At 42.6% G+C, this 17,019-nt stretch overlaps 1 protein-coding gene across 3 annotated transcripts in view; it reads left to right on the top strand.

Moving 5' to 3' along the window:
* The first annotated feature begins 399 nt into the window (after positions 1 to 399).
* The window catches only part of STXBP1 (syntaxin binding protein 1), a 71,798-nt gene continuing 55,178 nt past the window's right edge, over positions 400 to 17,019 (top strand). For 2 of the 3 annotated variants that reach the window (XM_032635829.1, XM_032635831.1), the window contains exon 1: positions 400 to 574. In XM_032635829.1, the coding sequence (XP_032491720.1) occupies positions 538 to 574 (37 nt within the window). In that variant the 5' untranslated portion in view covers positions 400 to 537. The remainder of the gene's footprint in view (positions 575 to 17,019) is intronic. The other variant, XM_032635830.1, reaches the window with a different exon arrangement.

Raw genomic sequence — 17,019 nt, 5'->3', positions numbered from 1 at the left:
GGGGGGGTGAGGGGTGGATGTAAGGTTCCCAGAAAGAGGTAAGACAGACCATAGCGGCGTTTCAGGAAGATGGAATGCGTCGGTAGCCTGAGGCCAGGGATTCAGGTGCGGAGGCTGCGAAGATTCTTGGACCCGGCGCCCCGGGAGCGCGCGGTGTCCCGGCCGCGCGCGGCGCGTGAGATGAGGGGAAGGGCGTGGCTCTCCCACCAGCCAGGGACCTCCGCGCTTCCAGCCGCATCTCGGCGGGCGGGGCCGAGCCTCCGGGCCGCAGTGCGATTGGCGGAGGCGAGCGGGTGACGCTGACGGCTGGCGCGAGACCCCGCCCCCGTCCGGCCCCGCCCCCCCGCGCGCGCCGGCGGGTCGGCAGCCTCGCTCTGGCTCGCGCCGCGCCCCCGCGCCGAGTCCGCGCGTCAGTCGATCCCGAGCGCGGCTGCAGGGCGGCGGGCTGCAGCTAGCAGAGCGCGCCGACCCGGGGAGGCGGCGGTGTCCGCAGGCGTCGCGTGAGGAGGCTCGGAGCCCAGAGACTCGCGCAGCGCGATGGCCCCCATTGGCCTCAAAGCGGTGGTCGGAGAGAGTAAGTGGAGTCGGGGTCCTCCCCGCAGGCGGCGGCTACGGCTGCCCGGGAAAAGCCGGGCGCCGTACCTGCCCGCAGCGCCCCGGCCTCCGCGCTGGCCTCTCGCCCCGCTTGGCCCGGGGCTCCTGGCTGGGAGGGTCCCGTTATTCCGGCGCCGCCCTCCTCGGAGGGAAGTCCCTCCCGGCCTCCTGCGGCCCGCGTCCTCTTCCCTTCTTCCCCAGCTCTTCTCTTCCCGCATTCCTTCCCCTTCCGCCCCCCCCCACCTTTGCTCCATCCCTTACCCTTCATCCCACCCCTCCCCTCTTCGCCCCATCCCTCTCTTCCCTCTTTACCTCCATCTCCCTCCACCCCCATCTCTCCATCCCTCCCCCTTCACCCCTGGCACCCCATCCATCCCCCTTCACCTCGCCTTTACCCCCTGCAGCCCATTACCCTCCCCTGCACCCCCATTCTTCACTCCCAGTACCTTCCCCTCATTTCCTCTCTCCTTTTCCTCGCCTTTATTCCCTAAGCTCCTTGATTCCACTCCTTTTCCCGTTCTCCAGTCCCTCCCTCTTTCCCACCCTCCTTCGTGAGTCGTGACGAGCGAGATCCCGGCCTGCGTCCTCCTCCCCCTTCCTCCTCCCTCCCGGGAGCCGGAGCCGCGGTCCCCGGCTGCAGAGACCCACCTGGGAGCGGCTCCGCGCGCCCTGGCTCAGACGCGCCACTCGCCCAGCCTGGGCCACTCCTGGCAGCTGGAGAGAAGCCTGGGCTGAGGCCGCCTCTCTCCTCCTCCCGATCCTGGGTCTTTGCTTCAAGGGCAGGGTCTTATCAGGGTCCTGAACTGTCTTAAATCACCCGGGAGACGAGGAAGGCTTTAGTGTGCGCGGGAGGAGTGGCCCTGCCCAGCACCGCAGTCTGCAGTCTCCCTGTTCGCAGGACTCAGCCGATGCTTGGTTTCGGGCAGTTCCAGCCACTGTTGCAGGGAGGAAATGGTTGTTCGTGGGTTTGGATGAAAGGCTCAACGTAAATGGATTTTAAAAAATGGATGGTGGAGCGTGTGGGCTACAGCGGAGTGAGCTCTGACGGTGGTGATATTTGGAAAACGGCGTCCCCAGTGCTAAATAAGCTTGATGATCTGTGTGGGCAAATAGTGCCTCTTCAATATTTCGGCTGTTTCTTTAACAGAAAATGTGAGAGGATTGCTGTAACTTTCGCTGCCTCTTTTGGAATTGAGAGAATTAAAAGTGGACTTTGTGGGAGAGGATAAGAAAGGAAATAGAATAAAAATGGTGGAAATTAGTTTCCTTTCCAATGATTGTCATATTAGAGCAATTCCTCTCGCTCGCTCTCTCCCTGGTTGTCAAATGTTTTTGACTGTAATGGTCCTTTTGAGGCGTCATAATTGTTTCTTCTTCCTTTCGTTGGTATATAGAAAATATTCCCAATTGTACAACCTTATCTTACCTATTATACCAGAAGAAAATTGTTGTAAAAACTGAACCCCCAAATGAGCAAGTTTTAAAGTGTCCACGATAATTATCACCTGCCTTCCCATGCGGTAAAGGTTCTGAATCACATACCTTCTATTTTTAAAGGCCAATCGAAGCGTTTAGGGCTGGAAGGACCCATAGGGATCCTTTAATGTCAACACCCTCATTTTACCCTTGGGAAAGAAATGGAGGCTCAGAGCAGTTAAATGACTTGCCAAAATCAGTGTTAATTAATTTTTAAAAAACCTGGTGTCCATTTCCTTGCAGCATTAGTAAAAAATAACTTTCTTCATTGTTCTAGATATACCATTTCCTTCCAGTATGCTTTTTAAAGGGTTGTGAAATGTGGATTGTTATGTTACATTGTTTTAAACGTTATATTTGAATAAGGTGCTTTTTAAAACAAAATCCTGAAAACAGGTGTTACAGAAATCACGTTTTTGCATCCTTTTGCCGTGACCCTTGTTCATGCAGGTAGCTCCCCCCAACTTTTAGAAGCAAGTATCAAAAAAAAAAAAATTAATGTGCAATATGGTCAAAATTTATTTTCTGAAATAAAGCAAAGCCACTGTTTACAAAAATAAAACCAAACCAATTTTACATAAAGTTGGTGAATGTGTGAACAGCATTCTACTTCTATAACAATTGAGTTAGGTATAAATTTTAGAAAAAATATTTTTGCAATTCTTTGTCAGTGACACAAAGAATTCTGTTAATTCTGACTCCTAATTTCGGATGGGGTTTCTAGCTTTGCCTTTTTCCTCTAAAAATAGGAGTAAAACAAAGATGTTTTTTAACCAACACCACCAGTTTAAATGTCATCTTCACAGCCTGGTCTTCCCGGTCTAAACTAACACCTCGTAGTCACTGTTTATCATATTCCCTAATTTTATTTTCTTCCTAGCACTTAAAATGATCTGAAGTGATAGTTTCATTTTTTGTTTTTTTGGTTGGTGGGTTTTTTGTCTGTTTGTTTTTTGGTACTTGTTTGATTGTTTCATCCACTTGAATGTTGCTTCCGGGAGAGAATGGTCTTTATCTGATATGTTCATCCCTGTATCCCATACCAAAAACAGTGGCTGGTCATAGTTGGTAGTCAATAAATATTCATGGAATGAATCAATGTTCTTAAGGATATGATTGAGAGGAAGGTAAATGTAGTTTTTGGCTTCCTGTCACATCTTTCTAAGTTGAGTTTTAGAGTGGCAGTAGGTACAGACACAACAAAAGTAGAGGAGATGGGTGTTAGCTGTTCATTCAACAAAGGTTTGTTCAGAGCCTGGTAGGAATTATGGGGGAATACAGGGACACTAAAATGTGGGACAGTGTCACACTGTTATGACAGGCACAGACAATCCTGAGATGCCCTCCCTGTCACTCCCCTGACATACTTAAGGTATAACCAGTGTATTGCACTTCTTTGTGTTGGTCTCCAACTAGACCAGAAGCTCTTTCATGGGAGAGTAGGACCTCATCTTATTCTTAAGTCTGTCTGGTTTTTTTTTTTTTTTGAATATGTATACTCCTTTTTTTTCTTTTTCTTCTTTTTAAAATTGGGGTATAGTTGCTTAACAATGTTGTGTTAGTTTCTGCTGTACAGCGAAGTGAATCAGCTATATGCATACATATCCCCTCTTTTTTCTTCCCATTTAGGTCACCACAGAGCATTGAGTAGAGTTCCCTGTGGTATACAGCAGGTTCTCATTAGTTATCTATTTTATACATATTAGTATATATATGTCAATCTCAATCTCCCAATTCATCCCACCTCCGCCTTTCCCCCCTTGGTGTCCATATGTTTGTTCTCTACATCTGTGTCTCTATTTCTGCCTTGCAAACAGGTTCATCTGTACCATTTTCCTAGATTCCTAGATTCCACATATGTGCGTTAAGATACGATATTTGTTTTTCTGTTAAGTCTGTCTTTAGTGTGAGAGTTAGTGCTTAAATGTTGGATGAATGACTTAATCTTTATGTATAGCGATTCAGAGAATGGGCTCTGGATTTGAACTAGCTGGGATAAAATTCTGATCTACCACTATTAGCTGTGTGACTTTGGTAAATAATGGAACCCTTTTGTGCTTCAATTTCTTCATCTATAAAATGTGTAATAATAGCACCTACCTTATGTGGTTCTATGAGTATTAAATGAGGTAATGCAGGTATAGCGTCTGATACAGTTCTTGACACACACTAAATTCAGTCAATATTATCATTATGAAAAGATCAACAAAGAGGTTCAGTACAAATGTTAGCGGATTTCAAGAAGAGATAGAATACTTCTTTCCTGGGGGGCCAGGGTTTTAGGGGAGAAAGTGGAGTCTTCGGTAAACTTCTTGAACAAGGTGCAAATGAGCTGGAAAATGGATGATTTGTAACCTGACCCAGCTTCTGTTTCCAGTTCTACTCATTTCTTCACTTATTTTTTCTTTATTTTCTTTCTATAAAATGTAGTTTTTTTTCTTTTCTTTTCTTTTTTTTTCTGCTGTCAACTTTGCAAAGAGATTGTAAGAGAAAGGAGAATTTCATTTGTTATTTATTTATTTATTTATTTTTTTGCGGTACGTGGGCCTCTCACTGTGTGGCCTCTCCCGTTGCGGAGCACAGGCTCCAGACGCGCAGGCTCAGCGGCCATGGCCCACGGGCCTAGCCGCTCTGCGGCATGTGGGATCTTCCCGGACCGGGGCACGAACCCGCGTCCCCTGCATCGGCAGGCGGACTCTCAACCACTGCGCCACCAGGGAAGCCCGAGTATTTCATTTTTTTAAAATAATTTTTGAATTTTATTTTATTTATTTTTTTATACAGCAGGCTCTTATTAGTCATCAATTTTCATTTATTTTAAATTTTAGAATTTCACTTATTTTTTAATGCAGATTCTTATTAGTTATTTTTTTTTTTTGCGGTACGCGGGCCTCTCACTGCCCTGGCCTCTCCCGTTGCGGAGCACAGGCTCCGGACGCGCAGGCCCAGCGGCCATGGCTCACGGGCCCAGCCGCTCAGCGGCATGTGGGATCTTCCCGGACCAGGGCACGAACCTGTGTCCCTGCATCGGCAGGTGGACTCCCAACCACTGCACCACCAGGGAAGCCCTAGTTATCCATTTTATACATATTAGTGTATATATCTCAGTCTCAATCTCGAGAATTTCATGTTTTTCGAGGCATTGTTTTATCTAGTTTATGTTAATGGATGATGTTTCAATTATGTAAATCCATGTTGTAATCCAAAATTTACTCGTTCCCTGAAGTTTTGTCAGTGTGTTTCAAAGATGCAAGGATTACAAAATTTACTGTTTTTCTTGTTTCCTCGCTGTTAGCAATTTCTCCTCATGTTAGTTTATAAGAATCACATTCTTTTGGAAAAGAATGTAGTTTCAATTTGTGTATTAAATATATTACATACCTTTTTCAGATGGAGCCCTGGGTCATAGGATGTTTCAGAAGTTGAGAGGACACCTAGATTGAAGCAGTTTTCATTCATTCTTACACTTTTTTTTTTTTAAAGAAACTTTGGTTAGCATACAGATAATTTAAGTGTTATATTTTGAAATATATTAAATACATGTTGCATTTTTTCATTTCTAAATTAAGGTATAATTTGCATAAGTAAAATTTACCCTTTTTAGTGAACAATTCTTCAAATTTCAGCCATTACATACAGTCATATAGTCACTACCATAATCAAAATACAGAACAGGTCATCATCCCCCAGATTCCCTTGTACAGCCCCTTTATGGTCATCCTGCCCTCCCACCCCCAGGCCCTGGCAACCACTGAACTGTTTTCTGTTCCTATATGTTTGCCTTTTTCAGAATGTCATTATCAATGGAATCACAGTATGTAGCTTTTTGAATGTGCCTTCTTTAAATTAGCATAATGCATTTGACAATCATCCATGTTGCATATATCTGTAGTTTGTCCCTTCTCATTGCCAACTACTCTTCTGTTGTACGAATGTACTACAGTTTCTCCATTCCCCAGCTAAAGGGCATTTGAGTTATTTACTTTCTGGGCAATGGCAAATGCTTCTATAACGCTTCCAGAAGCAGTCACAGGTTTTGTGTGAACATATCACTTGGATATGTAAATACCTAGGAGTGGGATTAATGGGTTGTATGATATGATAAGTGTGTGTTTAACTTTATAAGAAACTGTCAAATTGTTTTCCAGAGTGGCTATACCATTTTACATTTTTCACCAGCATCCTCGTTAGTCCTTGGTATTGTCAGTTTAAAAAATTTTAGCCATTCTCAGAGGTAGTGGTGTTTTATGATTTTAATTTGCATTTTCCTAATGACTAATAGTGTTAAGCATTTTTTCATGTGTTTATTTGCCATCTGTGTATCTTCTTTGGTGAAATGTCCAAATCTTTTGCATATTTTTTATTGGATTGTCTGTTTTCTTATTATTTTAGTTTTGAGAGGTCTTTATGTATTCTGGGTACATTTCTTTCATCAGATATGTGAATTACAAATATTTTCTCACAGTTTGTGACTTGTCTTTTCATTCTATTAACAGTTTTTTTTTTTTTTTTTTTTTTCGGTACGCGGGCCTCTCACTGTTGTGGCCTCTCCCGTTGAGGAGCACAAGCTCCGGACGCACAGGCTCAGCGGCCATGGCTCACGGGCCCAGCCGCTCTGCAACATGTGGGATCTTCCCGGACTGGGGCACGAACCCACGTCCCCTGTATCGGCAGGCAGACTCTCAACCACTGCGCCACCAGGGAAGCCCAACAGTATTTTTCTTTCTTTCTTTTTTTTTTTTTCCAACAGTATTTTTCAAAGAGCAGAAGTTCTTAATTTTTATGAAGTCCAATTTATCAATTTTTTCTTTTATGGATTGTACTTTTGGTATCCTATCTAAGAAATCTCTGCCTATCCCAAGTTCACAAAAATTTTCTATGTTTTTTTTTTTTCCTGTGTTTTCATCTAGATGTTTTATAGTTTTAGGCTTTATATTTAGTCTTTGATCCATTTTGAGTTAATTTTATATATTGTGAGCTATGATCAAAGTTCATTTTTGTATATATGTAAATTTTTTTGTTTGTGAGTGTCTATTTGTTCCAGCACCATTTGTTGAAAAGACTATCCTTTTCCCCCATTGAACTGTTTTTGTTCTTTGTTGAGAATCAATTGACCATCTTTGGGTGGGTCTATTTTTGGACTCCCTGTTCTATTTCTTGACCTATATGTATGCTTTCACTAACACTCATTCTGACTCAATTACTGTAGCTTTAAAGTAAGACTGGAAACCGGATATTGTGAGTCCTCCAGCTTTGTTTTTCTTTTTCAAAATTGTTTTGCTTCTTTTGGTTCATTTGCTTTTCCATATAAATTTTAGAATGAGCTTGTCAATTTCTATTTTAAAAATTCCTCTGGGATTCTGTTTGGAATTGTCTTGAATCTGTAGATTAGTTTGGGGAGAATTGATGTTTTAACAAATTTACTTTTAATATTCTAGTTTCTTTGCTGTATTGCAATGTGAAAATAAAAATTCTTAACTTCACAAATAAGGGAGCAACTGTATGATAAGGAGAATTGCAGATAGTTTAGCAAGGTTGCAGGACACAATGTCAATTTACAAAAATATATTGTATTTCTATATACTATCAATGAACAATTAGAAATTGAAATCTAAAATAGTATCATTTATAGTAGAACAAAAACCATGAAATACTTGGGTGTAAATCTAAAAGAATGTGTTCTAGATCTGTGTGCTGGAAGTTACAAAATACTGATGAAAGTTAGCAGAGCTTAAATAAATGCAGAGATATACTATGTTCATGGATTGGAGGAATTTATGTTATACTTATTATTTTTGAAACGTGTTTTCAGTTCTCTTGGTTAGATACCTAGGAATAGAATTGCTGGGACATATGGTAATTAACTTTCTGAGGAACTGCCAAACAGTTTTCCAGAGTGAGTGCACCATTGTACATTCCCACCAGCAGTGTATGAGGGCTCCTATTTCATAATATCCTTACCAGCACTTTTTGTTATTTGTCTTTTTGATTATAGCCATCCTAGTGGGTGTGAAGTGGTATCCCATTGCGGTTTTGATTTGCATTTCCTTAACAGCTAGTGATGTTGAGCATTTTTTCATGTGCTTATTGACCATTTGTATATATTCTTTGGAGAGATGTCTACACAAACCCTTTGCCCATTTTTATTTATTTAAAAATTTATTTATTTATCTATTTTTATTTTTATTTATGGCTGCATTGGGTCTTCGTTGCTGTGCGCGGGCTTTCTCTAGTTACGGCGAGTGGAGGCTACTCTTTGTTGTGGTGCACGTGCTTCTCATTGTGGTGGCTCCTCTTGTTGCAGAGCACAGCCTCAAGGCATGTGGGCTCAGTAGTTGTGGCTCGCAGGCTCTAGGTGCTTGGGCTTCAGTAGTTGTGGCATGTGGGCTCTAGAGTGCAGACTCAGTAGTTGTGGTGCACAGGCTTAGTTGCTCCATGGCATGTGGGATCTTCCTGGACCAGGGCTCAAACCCGTGTCCCCTTCATTGGCAGGCAGATTCTTAACCACCGTGCCACCAGGGAAGCCCTTTTCTGTGTACTTTTAATAAAAACTACTTATTCTTGTTATAACTCTCATCCTGTGTCCTTTTAGACAATTCATTTATATTTTAAAAATTGTTTTTGAATGGTCACATTGTATCTTCATTCCTAGTTTATTAATTAAAAGTATCATATTTTTGAAACACCTCACTTTTCAAAAGGATTCTAATATGGTAGTCTTACAGTTAATAAAAATAATTTGTTAGTTATAATTGTGATGAGAATTACAAAGGAATGATACAGGGCACTAGTCTGGTGTAGGCCTGGGGAGGTTAGAGAAAGCTTCCCTAAGGAAGTTGACATCCAAATTACTTCCTTTTAGTTCCAGCTTACTAAGAGTTTTTGTTTTGTTTTTAAAACCAGGCTTAGCTACTGGTTTAGTTTCTTTTGAAACGATCATATAGTTTTTCTTATTTAATCTAGCAATGTAATATAATTAATTAATTATAATATTGAGCAATCATTCATTGCATTTCTGAGATAAACTTTCTTGTTAGACATGCAGTATTCTTTTTCAGTGTTATTAAATTCTACTTATTATTTTTACGTTTATATTCATTAGCACTGGAGCCTTCTTGCTGTTCTTTGATCATTCCAAGTATGTTCCCACCTCAGGAACCTTTGTTGTTACCTATGTCTGAAATGTTCTTCCTTCAGATATCTGCTTGCTTGTTCCCTTAATTCCTTTAGGTCTCTGGTCAAATGCCACCTCACCAGTGAGGTCTCCTCTGACTACTTTATATAAAATTGAAATTCCCCCTACTTTCTCATCCCCCTCACCATGTCAAATCTGACATTTCATACTTACTGTTTTCTTTGTTTTTTTTTTTTATTTCTGTCTCCACCAGCAAAATGTAAGCTCCGTGAGAGCATAGCCTTTGTTTTGTTCACTTCTGTATCCCCAGCACCTAGAACAATGCTGGTACATAGTGGGCACTCAAGAAATATTTGGAATGAACAGTTGAATACTATGTATTTTATATATATGTGTGTGTGTGTGTGTGTGTGTGTGTATAAATTCCTCTCTCCCGTCTTTTTCAGATCTTCTGCATCAGAATTTGTCTCTCCTTAAATGAATTGGGAAGTTTCTTATCTTTTTGCATGTTCCAGAATAGATCAAATAACATAGACATTCCTTTCCCTGAATGTTAAGAATGATTTATCCATAAAACTATTTGAATTTGTTGCTTTTTGGGGAGGAAGAGGATAAATATTTGACAGTCTTGTAAATTTATTTGATTACGATTTATTTATTCAGTCTTTCTTCAGCTTCTTGAATCAATTTTGGCAATTTATATTTTCTTATAAAATAGGCTTTTCAACCTAAAATTTTCAAATTTATTAACTTTAAATTAGATTTGTATAATTTAAAAAATATCTTCTGCATCAGTAGTTGTGATCTCTTTACTCATTCTACCCTGTTAGTATTATTATTTTCATGGAAATACTTGGTAGTGATTTGTCTATTTTAATTGTCTTTTAAAAAACTCAGTTTCTTCCTTCTGTGGGGAGTTGTGTGTGTGTGTGTTCTTATTCTAATTTCTTGAATCAAATGCTTGGTTAACTTTTTTCTAATAAAAGCATCTAAGGATATGAGTTGTCATTTGAGTACAGCTTTGGTTGAATCCCAGAGGCTCCCCACCCTCCCCTCTCCACTGCCCCCCCTGTAGTTTTTTAATATGCAGTATTCTTGCCATTTATTTCTAAACACAGTCTTCGTTGTTTTGGACTGTCACTCTTATGATAGGGTGATAAGTAGTTTAATTTGGGATAAAATTTCGATGAGAAGCAGTTTGCGACTCGGGGATCATCCATGTGTCACCCATCAGGTGTAAGAGAGCATATCTACCACAGGATCCAAAAAGGGCTTTTTGAATATGCACTAAAAGATTTTCCCTCTGGTGTTTTTGGCACATAGCACCTCTTAGACAAACAGGGGTTTGGCTGCTAATGAAGAATCTTTTCTTTAGTGGCGTAGTCAGGCCAAATTGTGAAGTTATCACTGGCAACTCAACAGCCATAAATCGTGAACCCCAGTCCTGTGGCTCGCCTCTGTGAGAAGTGCTTGGAGAATTCCCCAAGGCGATCCTCTGATTTGATTGCTTCAATCAGTTTCTCCTGTGAAGGGCTGTTGCCAGCACCGAAGTTAGGGCGAGATAGCCAAGACTTCATCTGAATTGCAGCAAGTATGAGTTTTACTTGCTTTTTGTCCCCAGGCTTTTTTTACTATTATTAATTTTTTTTTGCGGTACGCAGGCCTCTCACTGTTGTGGCCTCTCCCGTTGCGGAGCACAGGCTCCAGACGCGCAGGCTCAGTGGCCATGGCTCACGGGCCCAGCCGCTCCGCGGCATGTGGGATCCTCCCGGACCCGGGCACGAACCCGCGTCCCCTGCATTGGCAGGTGGACTCTCAACCACTGCGCCACCAGGGAAGCCCCCCAGGCTTTTTTTTTTTAATTAAAAAAAAAAAAATGTCAGCGCGAAGCAGTGTTGTGGAGTGGAAAGAGTTCTAGGCTAGAAGTCAGAACATCCAGCTGACAGTCCCAGTTCCAACCCCTAGTGGCTGGGTTACCTGGACATGTTAGTTAACATCTTTTTCAATTGGAAATTCTAATCCCAGCATCACAGAATTCTTTGAAGGCTTGCATTAAACAATAATCAAAAAAATTGCTCAGAAAACAATGAGTCATTATAAGGAGTTATTATCATTTTACAGATATAATTACTGAGATAAGTTTGTCTGCTCAAGGTTATGAGTAAGTCCTTAGCAGAGTCGAGGAAACAAATTGCTCATAGCTTTGATAGACACAGGATCTAGTAATCACCAGATAACAGCCAGCTGTTGCCCGCTCAGTGCTCTTTGGGAAAGTTTGCGTTGGTTAAAACAAAGCAATTTGCTTCTGATATACACCGATCTGATCTTAATATATGTCTTTGGGCCTCCAAAGTAAGAATAACTGCTAATGGCTCAAATTGCAAGCTCTCACAGGGCAGATCTCCAATATTCCTTTCTTTCTGTTTCTTATATGCTGATGGTATTTCACTTTAAATGTCTACTAATGATTTGGCCTAACAGCTGACCTCGTAGGAAGTAAATGAGATGTTAAGTAATTATTGCACTAGGAAAGCCTATTTTATTCTTGGGAGCTAAAAAATTTAGAGAGATGTGGAGAAAAGTAGAGAAAAACAAACAATTTTTAAAAAAAAATCATTGGAGCCTAGCTGTGAAGAGACGGGTTTGAATCAGAGTCTCCAGCAGTCACTCCTTGTTTGGAGGACTTCTGAGATGCCAGAGAAACCCAGGACCATACATTATGGCTTGTTTCCATCTCAGCATGCTTTGGTGGGTTCTGGGACCAAGGGTTTTGTTCATTTAGCCAACGTTTATGCGGTCATTCCTATGTGCGAGAAGCTGTGCGGGAATGGTGTATAAGGAGACCTGGTCCTAGTGGGATTCAGACAGGCAGTGGTAATACATTGCTGTAAGTGCCCTGAGAGGGGCACTATGGTGTGGTGATGTCAGAGCACGTGGTGGAGGCCCCACCCTACAAGGCCTGGGTACTGAGGGAGGCTGAGGGAGACCCGGAGGATGTGGAGAAGCTGGCCAAGAGGAGGGTGGTGGTGATGGGGCATAGGGGACAGTAAGTCACATAGAGAAATATCCAGGCTTGGCAAGAAAATGAGAAGGCTGGAGCCTGGCTGGAGCTGGGGGCCAAGGGAGTATGCACAGAGAAGTTGGAGAGGTGCTCGGGGCTTTCCTGTGCTTGTGAAGGAACTTTATCCCGATTCCAGGAGCACTGGGACACCACTGAAGGCTTTAAGTCAGGGAGAGACATGGCTTAGAAAGACCTCTGGTTGCTGTGTGGAGGCTGGATGGAGGGTTCAATTAGGAGCTATGGTGGTGGTCCAGGCTGGAGGTGGTGGCGGGGGGGATGGAGAAGTAGCGGCAGGTGGCAAGAAGTAAAGTGACTTGAAGGAGTCTTCAGAGGTAGAAGTGTCAGGTTATGGTGATTGATTGGATGCAGAGGGTGAGAGGAGAAGGAGTTGGGGAAGATTCCCACTTTTCCGGCTTTGACGACCTATTGGAAGGCCGCAACATTCACTGAAACATGAAAGAAGGAGCAGAAGCAGGTTTGCTGGGGAACGTTTCCTTTTGCGGGCGTCGTGCTTCTGGTGCCTATGGACTGTCTAAGGGCAGATGTGCAGGAGGTCTGGGATAGAGATTAGGGTTGGGGCGTCATCAGGTGTTGGAAAGAGTCAAGAGTGGGTCGGGGGCTTCCCTGGTGGTGCAGTGGTTAAGAATCCGCCTGCCAATGCAGGGGACACGGGTTCACGCCCTGGTCCGGGAAGATCCCACATGCCGTGGAGCAGCTAAGCCCATGAGCCACAACTACTGAAGCCCACGTGCCTAGGGCCCGTGCTCTGCAACAAGAGAAGCCACTGCAATGAGAAGCCCACGCACCGCAACAAAGAGTAGCCCCCACTTGCCAGAACTAGAGAAAGCCTGCGTGCAGCAGTGAAGACCCAATGCAGCCAAAAATTAAATAAAATTAAAAAAAAAAAAAAAGAGTGGGTCAGATCACAGAGGAGAGGGTGCAGGGTGAGAAGGCCTGGGTTCACCCCTGAGGGACACAGACATTTACAGCCAGGTACAGGAAGAGAAGCCAGCAGGTTTGAGAGTCAGGAGGGAAGGGAGGCTAGCAGAGCAGTGTCTACGATTTTGTGGCTCCCAGGGTCCACCCTCAAATCATCCCAAAGCAAGCCTGAGCCTTCACTCAGTGATGAGTCTCCAGTCTCTAGGCTGGGGGGCTTGGCAGTTGGAAACTTTTCAGGACTTACTCTTGCTGTGGTGTTTCCCCTGTGTCTTAAAGTCAGTCCTTGTCTGTCTGAACCTTGTTCAGGATCGTTTTGAGGAGGAAAGAGGAAATGATTATAGCCACTCATAGTGCAAGGCTCTGAGGATTTCGGGTATCAGGCTGTGTCAAGAGGCCATCAAATCGGTGGGGGTAGGGTTGTGGTGTGACGGATTGGGAGATTGGGACTGACAGATATACACTACTACGGATGTATCCGTAAAGTAGATAACTAATGAGAACAGACCGTATAGCACAGGGAACTCTACTCAGTGCTCTGTGGTGACCTAAATGGGAAGGAAATCCAAGGAAGAGGGGATATCTGTATACATGTGGCTGATTCACTTTGCTGTACACCAGAAACTAACACAACATTGTAAAGCAACTATACTCCAATTAAAAAAAAAAAAAAGATGCCATCAAATCATAGAATCTTCAGTCTGGGAAGAATTGTAGGAGCATCTAGTCCAGCCTCATCCGGAGCAGGAAGTAGGTTGTACTAGTCTGCTGGATGAATGGCATTGGCAGATCTTCCTTCTCCATGGCTGTTGGGGACAAGCAGTATTATTTTTATGTTCTGTGTCAGCATAGATTCACAATGGGCTAAGCTGTTAGAAGTGTTACAATGGTAAGGGCGGGAAGGCTGCTTGTACTGTGTTTAGAGGGAGCTCAGGACTTCCCAGCTAATTCTAATCCAGTCTCATGATCCTCATGAACTTTCCTTAATGGCAGTAGGAACAAAGCTGCTTCTGTTTGGCAGCTGAGGGGGAAAGGAAGAACCTTTACACTTAGATGATCTTCAGAGCCCCTACTCTGGCAGTGACGGGGTGAAGAGGGCTCGCTGACCTTCTCTCGTAGTTTTTCTTCACCCATCTTCTGAGCGTTGGCGCAGCCAGGAGTTGAAGCAAAGAGGCCTTTCCCTGGTCTCTGGACACATCAATATTGTTGGTACTAGTTGCTAGGGATTTGAAGAAAATAAAACATTGGCTCTGAACAAGAGTCCCCCTCTGCTCCCTGTGAATTTCACACTATAGGCTTTTAACAATAGACTCCTGTGAGGTGAACCCCTTAAAATTACTCAGTCGACAGGTCTCATCATCTTTTGGATAAAAGTACTTCAGGATTTTAAGATGAGGCACTCATGTGGCCACCGAGAGTTTTCTGGTTTGCCTTCCCTCACATAATCTTGGGGAAAGGGGTCACCTTGAACTTTACTGTTTTGACTGCATCATGGGGTGTCCTCTGTCTCTTTCTCCTACTTGCCGTTTAAGGAATTTGAAACTCTAGTTAGAGTAATAAGCTTTTTCGAGCTTTTGCTGAGACTGAAAGATCTGGTTGGTTTCTCATAGAGAGGTAATACTCATTCTTCCTCTGCCCCCCAATCCCTTATTAAGAAAAATTTCCAACATACTGGAAAGTTGAAAGAATAGTGTAATGATTACCCACCTATCTTCTACTTAGATTTCACAATGGTTAACTTCTTGCCATCTTTGTTTTTATCTCTCTACACAAATGCTTTTTATTAAAGGTTAGGGTTACAAGTTAGACATTGCAGAAGAAAAAATTAGTGAACTTGAAGTCAAAGCAATAGAAACTATTCAAAGTGAAACATAGAAAAAAGATTGGGAGAATAAAAACAAGAGAGTATCAGCAAGATGTGAGATAACGTCAAGGAGCCTAATATATATAAAGGTGAAAAGAATGAGGGGGGTCAGAAACAATATTTGAAAAAATATTAGCTGAACATTTTCCAAATTTGATGAAAACGATAAACTCTTAGATCGAAGAATTCCAACGAACCCCAAGCATAAGCAACATGAAGAAATCTACACCAAGGCACATCATAACCAAAACTGCTTAAAAGCAGTGATAAAAAGCAAAATGCTTAATGAGCCAGAGAGCAAAGACACATTATGTACAGAACAGAGATAAAGATGGCAGCAGATTTCTTGTCAGAAACAATGTAAGCTCGAAGGCAGCAGAGCACTGTCTTTAAAGGACTGAAAGATACAAAATATTAGCATAGAATTTTATACCCAGAGAATATATCCCTCAGCAACAAAGCAAGATAAACACTTTCAAAAAAGTTGAAAGAATTCATCACCAGCAGATCTGCACTACATGAAATGAGGCCACAGGGAAACCTGGTTCTATGCAACAGAATAATGAGCCCTGGACGTGGTAAACATGTGGTAAAAATAAAGCCACGTTCCTGCAGAGACTGGCAGTCTTCCTCTAGTGCATCCCCAGGACCCTGGACTTCCATTCACCATCCTCCTGGGATTTTTCTCACCTCTCTTGTTGTGAATTGTCCTGTCTCTTGTATTTTGTGTCTTCCTTTCTTGGTTTACTCTCTCCTGTTTTGGTGGAGCTCATCTCCCAGGAGCTTCTGAGAAAAGGGAGGTAATTTTATTGAGACCTTGCATGTCTGAAAATATCTATTTTACCCTCATATTTCATTGACGGTTTGGAGGAGTGTAGAATTCTACATTGGAAATTGTTTGCGTTTAGAATTTTGAAGACACGGCTCTACTGTCATCTTAATTTCCAGTGTTGCCTTTGAGAAGTTTTTGAAGCCATTGGGTTCCTGATCTTTTGTACATATCCCATGTTGCCCCCTCTGAAACTTTCACTCTGTCCCCAGTGTTCTGTACTTTCATGGTAATTTGCCTTGGTATTTGTCTATTCTTATCCATTGTGCAAGACCAGGTTCAGGAAACTTTTTCTATAAAGGGCCCTGTGTTTAAATACTTCAGTTTTTGTGGTTCATATATGATCTCTGCCACTTCTTTTTTCCCACCCCTTTAAAAGCGTAAAGGTCTGTACAGAAACAGGCGGCAGGCTGAATTTAGCCCATGGGCCACAGTTTGCTGGATATTCACTGGGCCCCTTCAGTTTAGCAACTTATGCTGTTTCCTTCTGGGAACATTTCTTAAATAATTTCACAATGATTTCTTCTCCTCAGTTTTCTCTTGGTGGAATTCCTACTATTCAGATGTTGAACCTCTTGGACTGGTCCTCTGATTTTCTTATCTTTTCTCTTCAGTTATTTCTCTCTTTGGCTGTTTGCTGTGTTTTCCAGATTTCCTCAGCTTTATCTTCCAACCCTTCTATTTAATTTAATTTTATACATTTTTTGTTTATTTTTTCAACCAACATTTCCAAAAATGATAAATCTTTCCCCTGCTCCTTTGGTGAATAAATGACCTGTCAACCCAGGAGTCTGTCCTGTTGCCTGTCTCTTTTTCACCCTTGAATTTTTTTTAATTTATTTTTTGTTGAGGTAACATTGGTTTATAGCATTATATAAGTTTCATGTGTACAACACTATGTTTCTGCCTCTGTGTACCCCACAGCATGCTCACCACCAAAAGTTGAGTTTTGGGACTTTCCTGGTGGCACAAGGGTTAAGAATCCACCTGCCAGTGCAGGGGACACGGGTTCCATCCCTGGTCCAGGAAGATCCCACGTGCCATGGAGCAACTAAGCCTGTGTGCCACGACTACTAAGCCTGTGCTCTAGAGCCCGTGAGCCACAAGTACTGAGCCCATGTGCC

This window comes from Phocoena sinus, chromosome 6 (genome assembly GCF_008692025.1).
Source record: "Phocoena sinus isolate mPhoSin1 chromosome 6, mPhoSin1.pri, whole genome shotgun sequence".
Taxonomy (NCBI): Eukaryota; Metazoa; Chordata; class Mammalia; order Artiodactyla; family Phocoenidae; genus Phocoena; species Phocoena sinus.
The sequence above is the reverse complement of the archived record's forward strand: the minus strand, read 5'-3'. Positions and strand labels throughout refer to the sequence as shown.